This window comes from Homarus americanus, unplaced genomic scaffold (genome assembly GCF_018991925.1).
Source record: "Homarus americanus isolate GMGI-L3 unplaced genomic scaffold, GMGI_Hamer_2.0 scaffold51859, whole genome shotgun sequence".
NCBI classification, from domain to species: Eukaryota; Metazoa; Arthropoda; class Malacostraca; order Decapoda; family Nephropidae; genus Homarus; species Homarus americanus.
In genome coordinates this window covers 11,801,128-11,823,844 of record NW_024711292.1, presented here as the reverse complement: position 1 = coordinate 11,823,844, position 22,717 = coordinate 11,801,128, and the positions used below count along the sequence as shown (strand labels likewise).

Genomic DNA, 22,717 nt, shown 5'->3' with positions numbered 1-22,717 from the left:
GGATGGCTAAATCGACTATATGTACGATTTTGAAGAATAAAGAGGAGTTAAAAACTGTGCAAGTGGCTAAGGGAATCTTTAGACTTAGCAAAGCAAAGTGTAATGTGATTGAAGAGATGGAAAATTTACTCTTAGTGTGGATAAAGGAGAAAGAAATGGCAGGTGGTAACATTAGTGAAGCTATAATTTGTGAGAAGGCTAAACAATTGTTTGAGGACCTTAAAGCCAAGACTCCCAGTGGAAGTGATAGTGATGTGCCAGTGTTTAGGGGTACCTGCATGCTGAATAACACTAAGGTAAGATAAAGTACCGTATTTTTTACATTTTCCACATAATTTTTTCAGTGTTAAGTGGTTGTATTTGGGGGCCTGGAACGGATTAATCCTATAACGAACGAATGCTATAACGAACGAGGTTCTGGAACCAATTACGTTCGTTATAGCATACCCCACTGTACTTACCAAGAAGCTTCCCTCTGACCACACGTAGGGTGCCGAGGTGGTGAAACCCTGACGCCTGGGTAGCTGTCTGCGAGCGCTCGTGTGTAGTGACGAGTGAATGTGCACTACTTTGTACCTTTTACACAAATATGACACTTTGTACCTTACATATACACTACTATTTACAAGCACGTGCCACATTGTTTTAGAATGTTTTCTTAGAGTGATACTCCATAAAGCAAGGTTTACCACATTGTCATGTCTGTATGCTTAGTTGGGTGCTTTGTGGTGTTCTTGCAGACGTAACACCACCTCTGCACCTTACGACCACTTTGAAGAGTTGGGAGGTCGTCAAGGTAGTGACGAACAACCCAGTCATGTGCAAGGAGTCTGTCAGATAGGCCTGCTTGGCTGTGATGTTGTGGTACAGCTGCCACAATGTTGCCATACTCCTCTAGGAGTTGTGTTATAACTTGCTTCTGAAAAACCCTGAGAGAGGGTTTTTTTTTATGAGGTACAAGTTGTACGCATTCAGGATGGTGATGTCCAAGAGGTGTAGGAACATTTTCTTGTACTTGTACCATTTGACACTTTTCCATACACACTCGATTGCGCCAACCTGCATGTCACTCTTGTCTGCTTGCTTCAGCTGGATCTCTCCTCGTGCAGATTTACCAGTAAACACGGGCCAGTGTTTCCTGTTCTTGCGTACAGTCCCATGAGAACCGGTGTCATGTTCAATCAGTAACTTGGCCAAAGTAGCTGTCCATAATTTTCTTGACAACAGCGCCAGAGAAACCATGTGGGTCGTCCTTGGGTATGTCTACATCACTTGCTGTGTAAAAAACGAGATCTAAGACATATCCAGTATCGCAGTCACACAGCACAAAGAACTTTATCTCAAAGCGATGTCATTAAGAGGGAATGTATTGTCTAAAAGTAACACGTCCTCTGAAAAGCAACAGAGACTCATCCACCTCTACATTCTGAAACGGTCTGAAGGACTTCATAAAACATTCCTTCAGCATCGTAAAAACTTTCCTTATTTTCCAAAGTCTGTCACCAACCACAGGAATGTTATTATCTATGAAGTGTAGATAACTTAGGATGGAGGCAAACCGGTCTCTGTATATGAATTTTGCAAGCAATGGAGTTGCTGTGACGTCATCAGGAGATATCCAGTACTCCTGAAGTACGTGTTTTTTTCACATGTGCCATCAGCATCAGCAATGAAAAAAAAAACATGTACAGTTTGGAAACACCGACATCACTCCATTGACGCATGTGTGGCAAGGGGCCAGGGCCTGGGTCAGCTTCATACGTGTACTGATAACATTTATGTATCAGGCCAGCTTCATACGTGTACTGATAACATTTATGTACACAGTAAGTCTATGATTGCACCATCAAAGAAAGCACAGAAATATTCAATCTCACGTGATTCCTCTGTACAGTAAAGCCTCGGGTAACAACGATTCGTCCAACAACTTTTCGGATTTGAAACCCTAAATAATTTAGGACCCGATTCAGTTTACATCCTTATTTCATTCGTATTTGAAACCCTAGATAATTTAGGACCCAGTTCAAATTACATCCTTATTTCATTCGTATTTACTACCAAAATGTAAGAAAAATAAAATACAATTACATTTTCATATAAATAATAACTTAATCCCGATATGTATTAAAAAAATAATTACTATAAAAAAAATAAAGATCGCTTTGCGCAAAGAAACTGCCTTGCTAATGACTGGTAAACAACACTGAGCTTGGCGGGCCTTTTGTTTTCACGCATCTGGAACAGGAACTGGAGAAAAACTTTCTCAGGTTTCTTACAGCATTTTCGCATCCCTATTCAATATGAGCAAGAGAGCAAGTGATGGTAGTGTTGTTTCAAAAGCTAATAGAAAGTGTCTAAGCTTAGCCGAGAAACTAGATGTGTTAAAACGATATGAAAAAGGTGAGAGGTCTGTGGATATTCCAGTACAGGTTGTACCTCTCTAGTTCGGCATTCTGTGGTCCGGAACGATTTTAGTTTGCCCATGGAGAAAATTAATTTGAGTCTGGTACTTTTGATGTTTGGCAAAATTTTGCCTTATTTACCCTACTTTTTTGGCGAAATACTGCCTGTAATAAAGCAACATCCTAAAAACCAACGAAAATAACACATAAAATTAAACAAAAACTAAAAACAACACAGAAAAGTTCTTATGTTCTACAGCTTCAGCTTGAGTTGAGCACACGTCATCCGAGTAAAAGCACACACAACAACATTGGCTGTCCTTATGTTTTCAACTTTACCACCACTGGTGGGTAGAATTTTTGTTTTAAATTCAGAAACATTAATTAAAATATATATGAACAGTAAATAAGTGTTGTTTTCATATTCTTATGTAGAGTAATGACGATATGTTTTCACATGTGCTCACTTACATACCTGAGCTCACTTTTTTCTTAACCATTAATGGTTAGCTACTTTTATTGTTCCATTTATGAACATTAAATAACATTACTTAAAACAACCATATTAATTTTTTACATTAATTTTACAACAGCTACAACCAGGATCTTATTTTCTTCAGTTTTATATGTAGATCCAGCCAGTCACTAGTTTTGTAATCAACGAAAACAATGAAGTCTCGTTTCCTCGCGTGTTTTGATATTCTACATATTATTAATGAATTGTTTTGTTCATTTTGCACACAAAAATTAATTAAATAAAAAAGACATTCAGTAATAAACAATAATGAATCTTTTGTACATAAAGAAATGACGCTTTACACTATTTGTGCACATCTGAACGTTGGCGGGCTGCTCAAACCCGTCAAAATTTTAAATTGCGTAGTGTTTTTTTTTTTTGTGTCCAAATAAAAAACGTTGAATTAAAAACTCCCAAAATTTGAGAACCTACTGTACAACATTTAACCCTTCAATATATCTTCAAAGAGACCACGAAGCAGGGAAAGTGGTGCTAGTGCTTCCAAGCGTAAGCACAAGTTACTATTTATCCAGGAAAAGGGTGAATTTCTATGGTCCGGAAATTTCCATGTTCCGTCACCGGTCAGGTTTCGAGGTTGCCGGACTAGAGAGGTACAACCTGTATATGGAGCAAGCAATGAACATATTTTCTGAAGTGGATCTATTAACAGAACAAAGCCTTAAAATTTAAATAAATGCAAATGACATCTACATAAAAATGTATAATGAGAAAAGAAAGCAGCTGTGCAAGGTTCTTTCGACAGCTTTATTATTCGAAGGCCTAAACCATCAACTTCAGCTACACCATCAAATTCAGCATCATAAGCAGCTTCAACAACAACTTCAGGTTCAGTGACAGTTTCAGCAACAGCTTTGTGGAAAGCTACAGCTTCAGCCAGAGTTGAACCTACAGCTTCAGCCAGAGTTGAACCTACAGCTTCAGCCAGAGTTGAACCTACAGCTTCAGCCAGAGTTGATCCTACAGCTTCAGCCAGAGTTGAACCTTCAGCTTAGCCAGAGTTGAACCTTCAGCTTAGCCAGAGTTGAACCTACAGCTTCAGCCAGAGTTGAACCTACAGCTTCAGCCAGAGTTGAACCTACAGCTTCAGCCAGAGTTGAACCTACAGCTTCAGCCAGAGTTGAACCTACAGCTTCAGCCAGAGTTGAACCTACAGCTTCAGCTAGAGTTGAACCTGATGACTTCGTCATATGAGTAAAAACTCGCACAATATTCATTGGCTGTCATTATGTTTTAGACTTTACTGCCATTGGTGAAGAGAATTTTAGTTTTACATTCGTAAATATTATTCAAAACATATATGAACAGTAAATAAGTGTTGCTTTCATATTCATATGTTGAGTAATGACTATAGGTTTTCACATGTACGCACTTACTGTTCATATGTTGGCGTTCCCAATCATCTCGCCTTATTTCTTTACCACTAGTGGTTAGCTACTCCTATTGTTCCATTTATTAACATTAAATAGCATTACAGTCGGCCCTTAACATACGCTGGGGTTAGGTAACAGAGATACCCGTGAATGTTAAAAATCTGTGTATTTTTGCTTATCCCCCCCCCCCTCCCCAAGAAAACCCTGGCCCCCCATGTCCTTATTTACCGTATATACAGTGGGGTATGCTATAACGAATCTAATTGGTTCTAGAACCTTGTTCGTTATAGCATTCGTTCGTTATAGGATTAATCCGTTCCAGGCCCCCAAATACAACCACCTAACACTGAAAAATATAATATAAAATTGTAAAAATTGTAAAAAAGTGCATAAATATGCATCTAAACCCCTGAAATAAAGAGTATCATTAATACTTGTAATAAAAAAACAATAAATTAGTAAAAAAAAAAAAAAAAAAAAAATTTAAATAATGTTCGTTGTAAGAGTTTCGTTCGTTATAGCATTCTCAATTTTATAGGTAAAACCATTCGTTATAGGAATATTCGTAGTAGGATCCGTTCGTTATAGCATACCCCACTGTACCTGTATGTAGTTCGAGTTTTTAAGACCAAATTTTTTGGCAAAAAATTGGGGGTCGACCTCTAAACGGGTAATAGTTTCGTTAGGTTGAAAAATATTTACCGGTAACTACCAGTAAACAATGGAAACGACGCACCACCAGCTGTGAGTGTCGGTACAGTTGCCAGGGCAGATCTCTTGCGTTATCATAGCAAGCCCAAAGTAGCCAAATCCATGGTATGGTAGCACAGGACGATGTAAAACATAAAGTATTCATTTATTAAAGTTTATTTATAGATACTGGACACAAATTTTTCTTCATTACATTTGAAACATCAATCTTTGTTAATTAAATTTGAAACAAAAGAAAACTACGATACCGTATTTCTAAATACCGGGTATTCTCATTAAAATATTACATCACAAGTGTATTTTACCTTAACTGTGACTGAATGAATATATTCTCAGAAATAAATATGGAAATGTAATATTTTTGCTGAAGTGACGTACGTATTACAGTGGAGGGTACCTAAACTGTGCCTGAATGAATATATTCTCAGAATAAACAGTAGTTTTGCTGAAATGTGATGTATTTCAATGTAAAATAGGATAAAATACATGGCGCAAACAAAAAACTTTACCTAACCTTCCGATGTTCAAGAGATGTTACTCGTTTTTTTTATAGTTTTCGGTAAAAATACTGTTATATCACAATGATATTCTATTCATACTGTGCTTGATATAATGCATTCACGGAAATGTAATATTTTTGCTGAAATGATGTACATATTCCAGTGGAAAGTGGGATAAAATCGTGACGAAAACAATGACTTGCTTTCTTTCGTTCAAAAGATGTTACCGTAATCGCTTTTCGAATGATTTTCAGTTAAAAAAACTTGCATCACAAGTGAATTAGGATAGAATATTATTGTAATACAAAAGTTTTTTAACTAAAAACCATTCAAAAAGCGATTACGGAAACGTCTTTTGAACGAAAGAAAGCGAAAGTCATTGCTTTCGTCACTTTCCACTGTAATACGTACATCATTTCAGCAAAATATTACAATTCCATATTCTCAGAAATAAATAGTAGTTTTGCTAAAACGTAATGCATTTCAATGTAAATTAGGATAAACTACATGAAAACAAAAGACTTTACCTAACCTTCCGATGTTCAAGATATGTTACTCGTTTTTTAATAGTTTTCGGTTAAAATACTGTTATATTAGTGATATTCTATTCATACTGTGCTTGATATAATACATTCACGGAAATATAATGTTTTTGCAACTACAATGCTGATGTCAACACAAGCGTGGTTACAGCGAGACTGACTGAGTGAGGGGAACCTGGGGGTGGCGTGGGCGATGTGTGTGTGTGTGTGCATATGATTTGAATAATATATATTTCCTTTGAATCTATATATTCCTCCGCGGCAATCGCGTGTTGCAAATCGTGTAAGTTAAACCCCTATGTTAGGGCCGACTGTACTTAAAACATACATACAGGTATTCAATTTTTTTTACATTAAGTTCACAACAGCTACTACCTGGGTCTTATTTTCTTCAGTTTCTTATGTAGAACCATCGTCACTCACAAAAACAATGCCATCTTGTCTCCTCGTGTGTGTTTTAATATTCTACATATTATTAATGAATTGCATTGTTCATTTCACATATATAAACATTAATTCAATCAAATACATATTCAGTAATAACAATAATGAATCTTTTGTACATATTCTTAAAAAGATAAATGACGCGGTATCCTTAAATGCGCACCTATATGTTGGCGTTCTCAATCCATCTCACGTTTATTTCTTTGCCATTAGTGGTTAGCTACTTCTATTGTTCCATTTACAGTGGTCCCTCGGTTAACGAACTCAATTCGTTCCAGAGGGTCGTTCGTTAACTGAAAATTTCGTTAACCGAAACCATTGTTTCAATGGGATTTTGGGTAATTGGTTCCAACTCACCGAAAATTACATACAAAGTAAAAAAAAAAATGCAGTAAAGTACACTTACTTTGAGGTGTGTATGTAGAAGGCGCCTGGTTGATGATGCTGATGTGAATTTGAAGTGGGAGGTGGAGAAGGGAGAAGAGAAGGAAGTGGGGGTGGAGGAGAAGCATTTTACTGCTTCTTGGAAGGCGAGTCACCTTCCATAAAAATGTCAGGAACCTCTGGACTGACAGATTCTCCATCAGGAAAATCCTCTCTCCTTTTTGAAGTGGTGGAAGGTAGCATCTTTACTCCCTCTACTTAGAAAAAGCTATCAATTTTTCTTTGTGGAATTATTTCTCCTCCCTCTCAGTAGCTGATTTTTGAAAAGTACTGTCCTCGCTTATAACACAAAATAGGTTCTGTTGTTTCCACATCAGGGTGCCTTGAAGCCAGTTTCTGAACTTCTCTCCCAGTAGTGAACAACATCTTTTAAAATCTGAAGACATATGGTCATCACTTTCCCTTTCCTCCCTCACCACTGTCAGCTTCACAACATCATCCAGTTGCTGCAAGTCTTCAGGAGTAAGTTCCTGCTCATGAGACATTACAAAGCTCTTCCCATCATTCTCCTCCTCTACTTGGCCCATTGACTGACCAGTGGACCCAATCTCCTTGTCAACTCCCCTTCTTCCTCAAATCCCTCAAAATCATGGACTGCTGATGTACAGTGCTTTCCATGCAGAATTGAGGGATCTAATGGAAGACTTCTCTAGTATTGGCCTAATCAATGTTACAGCCTCCAGGGTGTTGAATTGTGTCTTCAGAACTGCCAGTGTTATTTCAGGATAAAGTGGAGTTGCCTGTTATTAGCACCTCCTGAACATTTTTCTTCATGTACAGCTTCTTAAGTTGCTGATGGCATTCTGGTCCATTGAACAGCCATAGTGATCTTAGCAGTGTTGGAGGCAAACACAACACTTTGTAAAGTCCGTCAGGCCTCAAAAGTGCTGGCAGGTTGAGGGTGCATGACCAGGGGCATTATCCATAAGGAGGAAGGAGCCTTTAAGGGGAGTTTATTGGTGGTTAGGTAGCTCTTCACAGAAGGGCAAAACACTAACAGCCCATTCATTCAAGAGCGTTTGTCTGCAGTTGGACTTCAATAAGCTCCAAGTTGTCTCTTACCACCTTTTGTTGCTTGAACACCCTAGGAGGGTTCTCAAATTAGTAGACAAGCATAGGCTTCAGTCCAGAAATCTCCTGAAACAGTGGCACCAAGCAATAGAGTGAGGCGGTCCTTCCTTGGGTTTATACTTGGAGTAAGGAGGCTTCATCTCTGGTGATGAATGTCCTTTTGGGCATTTTCTTTCAGAACAGCCCTAGTTTCGTCCACATTAGACACTTGCTGTGGAAGATAATTTTTCTTCCTCCACCTGTTCCTTAAAGTCCACTACAAATTTTTTGCTTCTTTCCTTCTTTATCTTACTAAGCAGCCTCCTGTGCTGTATAACACTGAAAATGTCCACTTCTTTTTCTTAAATTTTTCAGACAACCCTTGCTGGCCCTCGCTCTTCAAATTCTGTGCCAGAAGAACCAAGTTACTCACCAGCTAAAATGTTCGTAAATTTATTGGCTCTTTCTAAATAAATTCAGTTGGCATTGAATCTCCTTTCATTTTGTTTTTTGTAATCAAATGAAGTAACCTCTCTGTTTGTACGTTGCAAGGTTTACTAATCCTGATAGTTTAATTGCTGTAAATAAGATTATTTAGTTTAATTGCTGTATGAAATAAAAGATTATTTTATTTAAATCCAACACTGCACTGTATCAATACTTAAAATAAATTTCAGAATGATCAATAATTGTACTGTAAAAACGTGAAAATAGTTTATGTTCAAGAGAGCCACAGGCAAGATATTTCCTCCACTGACCAGAGATACAAACTGACTCCTTGGTGGGTGGTGAAGTGGCTGATTGGCACACCAAAACTAGTTTCCTGCTGCAATTATGTTGTTAAAATAAGTGTTAAAATTACCAAAAATTTTAATATACAACGGAAAAATTATTGAATAATTACAACCTTCTTTATATTTAGTCAAATGGAACGAATTTAAGCCCTAGAACCGATTACTGTGTTGGCGGACTTATATTCCAGCTGGTGAACAAAAACATGTTGACATGATTTTGTAAGAATTTCGTTAACCGAATTTTTGTTCGTTAACCGAATTGAAGATTCTTATGGAAGGTTATTCGTTAACCAAAATTTCGCTAACCGAGGCGTTCGTTAACCGAGGGATCACTGTATTAACATTAAATAACGTTACTTAAAACATATCTATCAATTTGTTTACATTAAATTTACTACAGTACAACCAGGGTCTTATTTTCTTCATTTTCTCATGTAGAACTTATATTGTATAAGGTGCATTCAGAAGCATTATTTAAAGAATATAATTTGTACTTATCATTAATTGTATTGTTTTGGAGGAAAAGGGGGTAAAAAGTCACCCAAAAAGTTATGAAAAGGTCACACTTGGGAATGCATCTCATTATTATTGCTTTATTTTAATGGTAATTAATGATTTTGCAAATAAATCGATTCACCTTGCACTGCAATATCCGAGGACACATTAACGTCGTTATTCGATGCTTTACTGTACAGGGAAAATCAGGAGTAATTTCACCCGATGACCATCTAAAATCAGGGATATCAGGCTGAAAATTACTACCATCAGACCAAACAAAGGTATCCATTGTCCCTTGTCTGAGCGGGGATACGCTGTCCTGGCTGGGCTTTGCTGCCAGCTTCATGCTCATCCTCACTTGTCTCTAATACATCGTCTAACTCGATGCTGTCATCAGGATCACTAGGCATATAATCACTACCTTCCTCACCACTTTCACCAGATTCGACCACTAAAGCACTCACATCAAATAGTTCTTTCCTAATCCGGCTATCTTCCAACCCAGGCTTGATTGGAGTGGAAGATGAGGGTTGACTCCATGATGACTGGGGAATGGCTACTGACTGCTCCTACTTCCACCCGCCTCCCCTCCGTGTGATATGACATACAAATAGTCATGCTGGTACCTGTTAACCCGTGATTTCCATTCAAACAGTGGCAGGAAAAGGCGCTTGTTCTGGAACGTCACCCGGGGCGTAAGGGTTCAACAACACCACATCATATTGGACAAATCTGGTCATCATCACATGTCCCCTTCGAGGCTAAGGGGACTCACTCTGACTCCCACACAACCTCTAGGGAGTCCGGAAAGGCGTGAGGCAGAGGGGAGTCTGAGTCCTTGAAGGGGATTCTGCAGTGGGGGCTGGAGGTGTAGGCTTTGGCTTGGCTTTAAAGAGGGTGAAATTCCTGGGTGGGACTGGAGAGGTGGCAGAAATTGAGGGTTGTGGCTCTGACTGTGGCAGGGGTTTGAAACGAGGTGATTGTTGTCTGCCATGCCTCCTTTTTCTTAAAAAACAGCTCCTTGTAGCAGAGCATCCTCTTCTCCACCACTGCCCTCACAGAAGAACTGTTGATGTCGGGGTCATTCTCAGCAAGGAGCTCCATGGCGGTGTTTACGTGTTCCATGGCAGTGCTCAACACCTTCAGAGTCAACGTCATGGGTACAGAGTTTTCCTCCTCACATGCCGACTCGTCCATTCTCTGCTGCTGTTCAAGGAGCAGCAGGTCTTCTGTGCTGAACTCCTCAGAGTGGCTCTCCAAAACCTCAGCCACATTCTTCTCATCCACCTCCTGGAAGCCAGTTTCCCGGGAGATGCTGATGGTGTCGCGGTGTATGGTTACAACATTTGTGAAGCCACTAAAGTCGTGCATGCAGTTGAGCTACACATTCCTTCACACTGCATTCATGCAGCTTTGTACGACCTCCTTCCATGGCTTGTCGATGCTGTGTATGGCATACTTGATGTTGTAGCTAAGTCAGAATTCTTTGATGGTCGACTTTCCTTCTCCATCTGTTGCCTCAAATAGCTGCTTCATCAATTTCCTCAAGTAGTAGGCCTTGAAAGTTGCAATGACACCCTGATCCATCTGTTTGGATGAGTGGGGTGGTGTTTAGGGGCAGAAACATCACATTGATATGTCAGTCCACTCACCCATCATAGGGGGGTACAATGGTGCACTGTTGAAGATAAGGAGAAACTTGTTGGTGATGTTCTGCTTCTTGGCATACTCCTTGAGGTGCTTGGAAAGGTAGCCAACCATGTAACTGTCACAACACTCAGAACCCAAGCCTTCTTGTTGAGCCAAGTGAATGGAAGGTGCTCCTTCATAAACCCCTGAGGAGTTCTAGGGTTCTCGGAATGGTACACTAGCATTGCCTCGAAGCAGCAAGGTTAGGTGGTCCTTGGCTACTTAGAAGCCTGGTGCAGTCTCCTCCTCCTTGGCCCGGAAAGTCCTTGATGGCATCTTCCTAAACAGGCTCGTCTTGTCGAAGTTCAGGACTTGCTTCGTGGTGTATCCTTCCTCCATCTTAGCCTTCATGAATGCCAGGAAGGCCTTAATACTCGTGACATCAGTACGGGTTGCCTTATCAGTCAGACGGGGTTGTGGAGATTGGCGCCTCTTTAAGCGCTGAAACCACCCAGGACTTGACTTGAAAGGGGCATCACCTCCACTGCTGTCACCGCTCTCTGCCTTCAGCTTCACCTAGATGTTGCTTGCCTTCGACGTGGTGATTGCTGTGGAGAGAGGCAAGCAGCGTCGAGTCTGGTCCTGAATCGAATCTTGGAGTAGCCACTCCATCTTATCCATGATTGGTTTACACTTCCTCAATAATCTAGAAGCGGAAACTGGGGTGACATTCTCCACCGCAGCTTTCACTTCCAGTGCCTTTTTGATGATGGTAGGCACAGTAGACTAGACCAGACCAAGCGCTCTAGCAATAGAGCACGCTCCTTCACCCATCACATGCCGCTTCACAATGTCAAGCTTCACCTCCAGATGACACAGTTCCTGGGTGTTCTGGCCTTCGCTGATGCAGGGGTCTCAGCAACTCGCTTGCTAGCCATTTTCATTAACTGTACAGGTACTGTCTCACTTCACAGTCACAAAAATTGAGCAAAAAATTACTGTAATGTACAGTATTAACCTGAAGTGTACTCCACTGTATCTGCACTGTACTTTTCACTTCACAGTCACATTACATACTATGGTATAGTATGTAATGTACAGTATTAACCTGAAGTGTACTGTACTGTATCACTTCACAGTCACAATAACTGAGCAAAAATATTCATGTAATGTACAATATTAACCTGTAGTGTTTACTTAACTGTAAGGAAAAACAAACAGGAATGACAACATAAGCACATGATATTGGCCTGCACGCACAGAACATGTTCACGAAAACAGAGTTGAAGCACTTAATAGTCACAAAAACAGAAAATATCACTTCACAGTCACCATAACACAGTTCTTTATAAATGTTAGTGCTGTCCTCTCGTTATTTAAAAAACAAACAATGATAAGTACAGTACAATGTATGATGCTGGCCGATAATCGTGGAGCCTTGCAATGGTGGATTGGCTGTGTGGCGGTTCATGGGCTAGCTTACCAGTGAAGGTAGAGATGCATGGTACATAGGGTTAAATATTGTTTTCTTATAAAATGTCACTGACTTGACATAGAAAACTATAATTTGCATTGCTGGAATCCTTGCAAGACAGCGATTAATTTGATTACTGTATAAACAACCCATAGTTTACACTAGAGAGAGAGAAAAAATCGACGAATGGGTATTGATAGTTATTTAATGGATATTATTGAAGTGAGTGTTTTTGTGATCGTATATAGCAAGATGGTGTTAATACATAACCATCGTTAAAATGGAATACCCCTGTATTGCACTAAGGGATATCATACGTATCTCGAGATTTACCTGTACTGCAAAATGGATTTTATTTACAGTATTTACTTTTTACTTTTTAGGGTTTCATGTGGTTTCCCAGCAATTTTTTACCTAGGAAGGCATCATTTGAATAAATATTTGACATAAATTTAGGCTAGGTCCTATGTGCGAAGGTCCCACGGCATCGAGCAACCAGGGCGTAGATGCGCTACCTACTTTCCAAAGCAACCTGTGTCCCACCTGCTAGCGTCTGTCGGCGCAAACATGCCGTTTATGCAGCACAGACTTTTGCTGGTACATTAGAAAATAATGTTTTTCAATGTGTGGTACCGGCAGAGGTACCCAGGAAAAAATTTTCCCATATATCAGAGGAAGATAGAAATAGGTGAATTTCACCATATGTATAAGGAACTTCGTCAAGATCCAAAGAAGTTTCAAGAGTACACCAGAATGTATTCTGATTGAGGATGAGGCCTACCCACACTGTGTATATTTGTTGAAAACCTATCTTAGGAATGCTCTGAACAAAGAAAAAAAAATTTAATTATAGATTGTCACGTGTCAGGTGTTTGTAGAGTGTGCATTTGGAATTTTTACAAGTAAATGGAAAATTTTAAATAAACTTATTGAAACAAAGGTAGATACTGCTGTTGATATTGCAAAGTGTGAATTGACATAGAGGTCTGGATGCAAAGTGATATGCAATTCAAGAATGTACAGTTGAGAATAACGCATCACCCTCAAGAATAAACAATGCTTCACATTCTTCTGCAAAGAATGTGAGAGAAACATTTTGCAGCTACTTAAATATTTCACAAGGATCTATTTCTTAGCAAAATCAAGCTGTTAACAGTGGAATATGAATGTATAACCTTCTTTAGTTTTGGTGTAGAATGCGAGGACTCGTGCAACTGAGGAAGTGACGATCAAAATATTTAATGGCTACTTCCAGGTCGCGCGTCTAGTTCCTGCTTCCTGGTCGTTCATGAACGCTTCACGCGTCTAAGTGGACACATCAAAGAAAACACGTTTGTCCGCTACACCAAGGTAGCGCGACGTGGGTCGCTCGATGCCACAGGACACTCACACATGGGACATAGCCTTAGCAACAAATAGCATCCAGGAAAAAAATATCTTCTCCATGATTTCTGGCCATTCTTCTGGCTCAAAAGTGGTCCTGTGACACAGGCTCATTAAATACATTTCAGGCAATCCTGAGAGCGTTAAAAAAAATTCAAATGGAATATAGGCAGGCGAAGAAGATGATTTAGAAGGGAAATGCAAGGAGATTGAATATGATAAGTCATAATTATAGGGAAATTTACAGAAAGATTAAAGAAATTAACCAGAAAAAAGGAAATAAATGGAGTGGAACTATTAAAACCAAAGACAATAAGATCCTGTTTGAGGCAAAAGAAGTAAAAGAGAGATGGGCAGAGTACATAGAACTATACAATGATAAGGATAGAGTAGAGGTAAGAAACAAATAGGAAATAAAGATCGAAATGCCCAATTGTGGGAACAAGTTGAGGCAGCTGTGAGAAAATGAAAAAGCTTGTGGTGTTAATCATCTTCCATCAGAATTTATGAAACAAATGGGCAAGAGTGAGAAAAAATGGCGTGACTAAAATTTGTACTTCTATATACAGGTGCACCTCTACTTAAGAACGTTCAACTTGCAAACTTTCAGAGATACAGACATCATCACTGAGGGAGGTTACCTGCCAGAACAGGTGTTTAATGTGGATGAGACTGGATTATTTTGAAGAAAATTCCAGATAGAACAAGCATTACCTAAGAGGAGAAGAGTGAGCCAGGTTTTAAAGCTGTATTAAAGGATATAGCTGTACTAAATATCCATAATCTTTTAATTTTTTACAATATGTTTGGTATCTACAAGAGTAAAGTTTGACTTACAAACAATTGGACTTACAAGCAAGCCTCAGGAACGTAACTCGTTCTTAAGTAGAGGAGCACCTGAACTGTACTGTTCTTCAAAGGAAATTTACCAGTAATTTAAAAAAAAACATCAGTGCTGTGTTTGCATTAATACTTAAAAAGCCAGGAGCCTTAGATTGCATCCAATTTAGAACAATGAGCTTAATAAGTCATGCCTGCAAAGTTTATTAAACATAATTTTAAGTAGAATAAAGTTTAGAATAGAAAGTGAGCTATCTGAAGAGCAAAAGCGATTTAGAAAGTGAAAAGGAAATAAAGAGCTACAGTATATTTGGTTTGAGAATTTTGAGTGAAAGGGATTTATAGGTTCAAAGAAATTTGTACATCTGCTTTGTTGAAAAAGCTTGATAAAGTAAAGCACAAAAGAACTTTTAAGAGATCTTGGAAAAAAATAGGGATTAATGAGAGAGATGTTAGAGTATTAAAGAATCTTTACTGGCAACAGTGAGGCTGCAGTGTTTGTAAATAATGAACTTACTAATTGGTTCACAATTAGACCGGAGTAAGGCAAGGCTGTGTTCTATGTCCAACATTGCATAATATACAGTACAGTATATTCAGAATTCTTAATGAGAGAAGTTATAAGTGATGGTTATTAAAAATTGGACATAAATCTTGAAATAAAAATTATGGTGGGCAACAGGGAAATTAAACAAGTGGAAAATTTTGTGTATTTGGGGAGTAACATTAGCTGTGATGGTAGATGTATGGAAGAAATCAAACCAAGAATAGGGCATGCAAAAATAACTTTTAATAATCTAAAAGACCTTATGAAAAAAGATTTTGACTTCAATTTGAGAAAAAGGATGCTGAAAGGTGTTTATACGGGTCAGAAGCATTGACACTTTCAGCAGACACCAGAAAGAGGTTGGAGGCCTTTGAAATGTGGTGTTATAGACAAATGCTAAGAATAAAATAAGTTACACTGACAGAAAAAACAAATATAGAAGTACAGTACTGTACTAAGGTTAGGCAAAACTTTAAGAGAAATGCTTGAAATGTACAGAAAAAGAAAAATTATATATTTTTTCACGGGGATAAGCCCACCCGGGCACAGGTCACTGACCCACATCGGGGCCTGGGGGACGAAAATGTAATAATAATAATTTGGGTCATGTAATTAGGGATGAAGGGATACTAACATAAATATAGTGGGCAAAGTTTTAGGAGGGTGAGGGGAATTCAGAGACTAGGATAGATGGATGAAATAAAAATTGGTCTCCAGGGAGATACAAGACCTTGGAGGTTTGGTAAAAACAATCAGAATGTTTAGGGTGGAGGACTGTGGTAGCCAACCTTCAGATATGAGGACAATACTGTAGTACAGTCCTCTTATTGAGGGTCTTGAGCACAAAAATATTTTTTAAAGTGCAAGCATAATAATGTACTGTACCTAAAAAATGAAGGTCAGGTAGAATGTCTTTAAGTATAAAATGGTATTATAAATTTTGTAAAAAAAAAAAATCAATTCTATAAATGATCATATGGAATGTTTTGAAGTAACATTTTTTTTTTTTTTTTAAGGCAAGTACCTGATAGCCACAGCTGGGGGGCCTAGTGGGACAGGATCTGCCAAGTCGGGAGAGCTTAAACAAATTCAACTAACGAGTGGTATGGGAGGAGAGTCAACTTCTTTCACCCAGGGGCAGGTCATAGTCCAGACATCAGCAGACCCCAACTCCTTCACTCACACTCAGGTTATCTTGCCCACACCTCACCAAATATGGGTAAGTTGCTTTAAAAATTTAATTCATTTTATAATTGGAACCATTTTTACCTTTACAAAGTCAAACCTGGAAAAAAATGTGTGATGGAGCTGCAGTGTTTGGTAACTTTCTGTGAGTTTGCATTTGGGGCATAAACTTTTCCCTTAGGTCCACAGTGTTGCTGCTTTTACAGACCCTCTAGATACAATGGTGTTTTCACATATCTCGGTATTCCTCTGGTGTTCAATCTATATATTCTCTCACTATGTCCTTGCATCATACCTACTCTTTATATTTGTTTTATATCATTATGATTAAATATATTCCTTGGAGCCATTCACTCAAGTCCTTGTTTTCAGGCTGTTTTATATACTTTGCTTGGTAGATAATCCACAATTTGAAAAGTCTGTCAAAGTACAGTACTTGGCATTCTCCTATTTCTTTTCTTATGTTACAGTCCACTTTACTGGCACATTCAAATATCTTACCCATTCTCATCCCTGTCCTAGTTACAGATACAGTCTCTCCTCGACTTACGACGGGGTTCCGTCCCGACGACCAGGTCGTAAGTTGAATTGGTCAAAAAGCTAAAAATAATACATATAAATTCTAAAATGGGTGTCTCTTTTCTCAGCACCATGAGAACTCTCACTTTTATGCTTGCCAGCCATTTTAAAGAGAATTACAAACGAAAATTTTTTCAGTACACAGCGCAATCACCAACTTCGGGACGCGAAAATACGTAATGAAAAAATATTTTATACGACCATGGCCGTCGTATGTCCGGGTTGTTGAAGTCGAATATGTCTTAAGTCGAGGAGAGACTGTACAGTAGTTTTAATTTTGGAACAATTAAAGGGACCACAATATTCATAAGTGAACAGTTACAAATTTCTTCTGGTAATATTTACTGTTTGCCTACCATTAATGAGAAAACTTTATTTTATGACTGGATTTTCAAAATTAGTTTTTGTCAACTATGGCTACATTCAGTAAGGATGGTGCAAATAAAGATGTATCACTGTACTGTATATACATGAGTACAGTTCGAGTTTTTATGATCAAATTTTTTGCAAAATTAAAGGTCAACAATATATACACATACTTAGTATCTTTGAAGAGATTAGAATTCATGTATTTACGTTGAACGATAGCTACCCGCACATGGTTGTCGTAGGCTAACCTTAACAGTAAGCTTCTTTTTCTTGGCCTTTCCTACCCCTAGATTCTTTGTTTATGTTGCTACATGAAGAACAAAACCTCATTCACTGTATATGCCACTTTAAACATATAAATATTCAATACAAATGAAGATTTACAGATAATTTTAATTTCATTTGCATCTGTTAACATTGCTGGTGGCATTGTTGTCAAATTAAACTCATCATTATAGCCACTTCCCCCTTGTAATTCGGGTAGATATATGTATTGCTAACTTTCTATATTTTTTTTTACTCTGTTACATGCACACAATCCTACATATACATTGGGCCCTCCACAAAAAAACCTAAAGAAATAATTATCATAAGGTCAATCACATACAGGTAATAAACATTACTTTGCGCACAAGAGTTAGCAGGCGGAATGGGGAAGAGGAGCGGAGTGTGGGAGCTCCGCTGCTGAGGGTCGGCAGAGGCAGCGTCCCATCTGGGCTGCGTTGCTAGGGAATCAACATTTCTTACGCATTTTTTTATAAAACAATGGAATTTCCATCACTGTATCTTATTGAAATAATTAAATTAAGGATATCTTATTGGAAACATCTCGTAGATAATATATTAAGCATCATTGTGGTATCATATTCATCTCCCTATCACACTAGCCATGCATGAGTGAGGTGGGGAGGGGGGAACTGACCACATAACCCTCACCCCTTCATCCCCCAAAAGGGTTCGCTTCTGCCAACAACACACACACACACACACACACACACACACACACACACACACACACACACACACACACCAACAACCACCCTCACACACACCCTCCACCAACCACACACACCACACACACACCCTCCACCAACCACACACACCACACACACACACCAACCACACACACCTCCACCAACTACACACACACACCACACACACACACACACACACACACACACACACACACACACACACACACACACACAACCACCCTCACACACCAACAACCACCCTCACACACCAACAACCACCCCACACACCCTCCACCAACCACACACACCTCCAACAACCACACACACACACACCAACAACCACCCCTCACACACCTCCACCAACTACACACACCCTCCAACAACCACACACACACACACCAACAACCACCACACACCCTCCACCAACCACACACACCACACACCCCACCAACCACACACACCACACACACACACACTCCACCAACCACACACACACCCTCCAACAACCACCCCACACACCCTCCACCAACCACCCCACACACCCTCCAACAACCACCCTCACACACCTCCAACAACCACCCTCACACACCCTCCAACAACCACCCCCCACACACCCTCCAACAACTACACACACAGCCTCCACCAACCACACACACACACACACACACACACACACACACACACACACACACACACACACACACACACACACACCCTCCACCAACCACACACACACACAGCCTCCACCAACCACACACACACACACACACACACACACACACACACACACACACACACACACACACACACACACACACACACACACACACACACACACACACACCCTCCACCAACTACACACACACAGCCTCCACCAACCACACACACACACACACACAACACAGCCTCCACCAACACACACACACACACACAGCCTCCACCAACTACACACACACACCCTCAAACAACCACACACACCTCCAACAACCACACACATATCCTCCAACAACCACACACACACACTCCAACAACCACACACAAACACTCCAACACACACACACTCCAACACACCCAACACACACACACACTCCAACACACACACACACACACACACACACACACACACCAACAACCACACACACACACTCCAAGAAGCACACACACAAACACCCTTCAACAACCACACACACACACAAACCAACAACCACACACACACACACCAACAACCACACACACACACCAAGAAGCACACACACACCCCTTTAACAACCACACACACACACACACCCTCCACCAACCTAACTCACACACACCCTCCAGTAACAACACACACATACCCCTACCAAACACACACACACCCTCCAACAACCACACACAAACACCTTTCAACAACCCCACACACACACCCTCCACCAACCTAACTCCACACACACCCTCCACCAACCACACACACATACCTCCACCAACCACACACACACACACCTCCACCAACCACACACACACACCCTCCAACAACCTCACACACCCTCCAACAACCTCACACATACCCACACACACACCCCTCCAACAATCACACACACCCTCCAACAATCACACACACCTCCAACAATCACACACACCTCCAACAATCACACACACCTCCAACAATCACACACCTCCAACAACCACACACACCCTCCAACAACCGCACACCCTCCAACAATCACACACACCCTCCAACAATCACACACCCTCCAACACATCACACACCCCTCCAACAACCACACACACCTCCAACAACTGCACACACCCTCCAACAACCACTCACACCTCCAACAACCGCACACACCCTCCAACAATCACACACACCCTCCAACAATCACACACACCCTCCAACAATCACACACACCCTCCAACAACCACACACACACCCTCCAACAACCGCACACACCTCCAACAACCACTCACACACACACACACCCTCCAACAACCACACACACAAACACCCTCCAACAACCACACACACAAACACCTCCAACAACCACACACACAAGCACCCTCCAACAACCACACACACAAACACCCTCCAACAACCAAACACACAAACACCTCCAACAACCAAACACACACACCCCACAACAACCACACACACACCATCCAACAACCCCACACACCCTCCAACAACCATGCACACACACACACACACCCTCCAACAACCACACACACACCCTCCAACAACCACACACACACACACCCTCCAACAACCACACACACACCCTCCAACAACCACACACACACCCTCCAACAACCACACACACACACCCTCCAACAACCACACACACACACCCTCCAACAACCACACACACACACTCCCTCTAACAACCACACACACACCCTCCAACAACCACACACACATTCCCTCTAACAACCACACACACACAAACACACACTCAACAAGGGAATTAAGATAGCAAGCATGAGGAGGTCTTATTGTATGACACATCTGTGTGTGTGACTGCATGGTAGGGAGTTAACATTCTGCTGTTTAGGAGTTCTTGACAACACTCATTTCCACTCCATCTCTAATCACCCACACCTTTCTGCTTTCTCACTCCATATTTTAAAATGTTAACAAAATGTTGAAGGGATACAACTTTGCTATTTATACTTATCCCAATCTCTCCTCCCAAAAACTAGGTTTCATGTATATTCAAAACATGTTCAGGCCATGAGACCCACTAATCCCCCACTTAAGAAAGGGTGACCTGACATTCCATCAGGTCGTCAGTAATAGGAGACCACTAGTCCCGCACCCTACCTCCACCTGACATTGGGTCAGGTCAGGTACAGGAAACCCACTAATCGATTCCCCACAGCTCCATGGGAGTGGAAAATAACAGTCTTTGCTGTAACACAGCTTCATTCATGCCCATAGCTTTTGAATTTTTAAATATATTTATTGAACCAAATTTTGAGATAATCTATTCTGGATTATTATTGTAAAGAAATGGAGTTTCTAACTTAATTAGAACTGCATTTACGGACTCTGGTAGTTTAAACTCGAGGAAAACATCCCCAACACCTAGAAACGTTGTGGAGAAGTGGGCTAGTGTCTGTCTGTGCAAGATGTCTAGTTTAGACACTTGGAAACTTTTTCTTCAGTAACCGGAAAAGATTCTGGGGCTAAAGAATTTTTCCGGTTTTGAAAAAGTCGTCTGTTTATCCAGAAATCTCTCAGCCCCTGAAGTGCTCTGCACCAGTTGTTCCAGCTAACTGGGATATTACTGTATTACAGTACTCTGCTTCACCATATTAACAAAGACCAGCAAGGACACTACCTCCGCTGATTCCCTAGCAACGCTCCCTCCCCCCCACATACCACGTCATCCTCCTTCTCCCCACTGAGTCAGCTAACTTGTGTGCAAAGGAATGTATATTCCCTTCATGTGTTTGCCCTTAGGACACTATTATTTTTTACTTTTTTCACAATATGTAGGTAGGATGGTGTGTGCATGTAAGCTGAGTAAAAATAAACCCGAAAATACGAGTTGAAAAACAACCATACACCTCACTGCTTGGCTCAGTAGCCTGGTGGTTACAGTGACGAGTCTAACCTGGCTACAATGCCGCCAGTGATGTTAACAGATGCAAATGTGAAAATAAAGTTATCTGTAAATCTTCATTTGTATCGGGTATTTGTAGATTTGAAAATAATTGTTGCAGGTATGCCATTAATAGATTGTAATGCTTCAGAAATGGTTACTGCTTAGCTCTACGTCTGAAGAGTTGGGTGTCTGCCAGACGGATGTTAATCATTTCAGGTTATGATCATCAGTACAGTAGTTAAAAATAAAAATTTTATATATACAATAATTAATTTTTAATGAATTAAAAGTAATAATAATGTGATTAAGTAAGCAATAATATATTTTTAATTCTGGAATTGGTTTACCGGATTTTTGCTTAGAAGACGCTGCATCGTGGAAGACGCACCCTGATTTTGGAAATGAAATGAAATTTTTTTTTTTCAGGTATTAGCCCACCTGGGCACAGGTCACTGACCCACATTAGCCTAGGGGCGAAAAATTTAATAATAATAATAGTAATAATAATAATAAATAATAATAATAATAAATACAAAATGAAAAATCAAGAGGAGAAACAATATATGTATTTGTGTTGTCAAAGTAGAGAAACAATTGAGACCCAGAAATTGTGTGTAAATGTGGCAGAAAGTCAGATCAGCAACCTGGGACTTGGTATTTTCGTGATGCCATATGGCAGCAGGTCTACCAATATCTTCCCAGGCAGTAGTACCCGTACCTCCTCCTACCGACACCAGTGAAACCGTTGTTTGATAATTATACCGCCCTTTTGGCACAAAGTACACACACCTCTTTGAATATCTTCACTTAGAACTGCTTATCAGTCAGTCATTTTCATCAATTTAAAAAAATCTGTATAA

The 22,717-nt window shown here is 40.1% G+C and overlaps 1 protein-coding gene across 5 annotated transcripts in view; it reads left to right on the top strand.

Moving 5' to 3' along the window:
* Positions 1–22,717, top strand: part of LOC121879033 (forkhead box protein K2-like) — a 71,322-nt gene that overhangs the window by 41,758 nt on the left and 6,847 nt on the right. For all 5 annotated transcript variants that reach the window (XM_042385635.1, XM_042385800.1, XM_042385856.1 and 2 more), the window contains exon 8: positions 16,183–16,385. In XM_042385635.1, the coding sequence (XP_042241569.1) occupies positions 16,183–16,385 (203 nt within the window). The remainder of the gene's footprint in view (positions 1–16,182; positions 16,386–22,717) is intronic.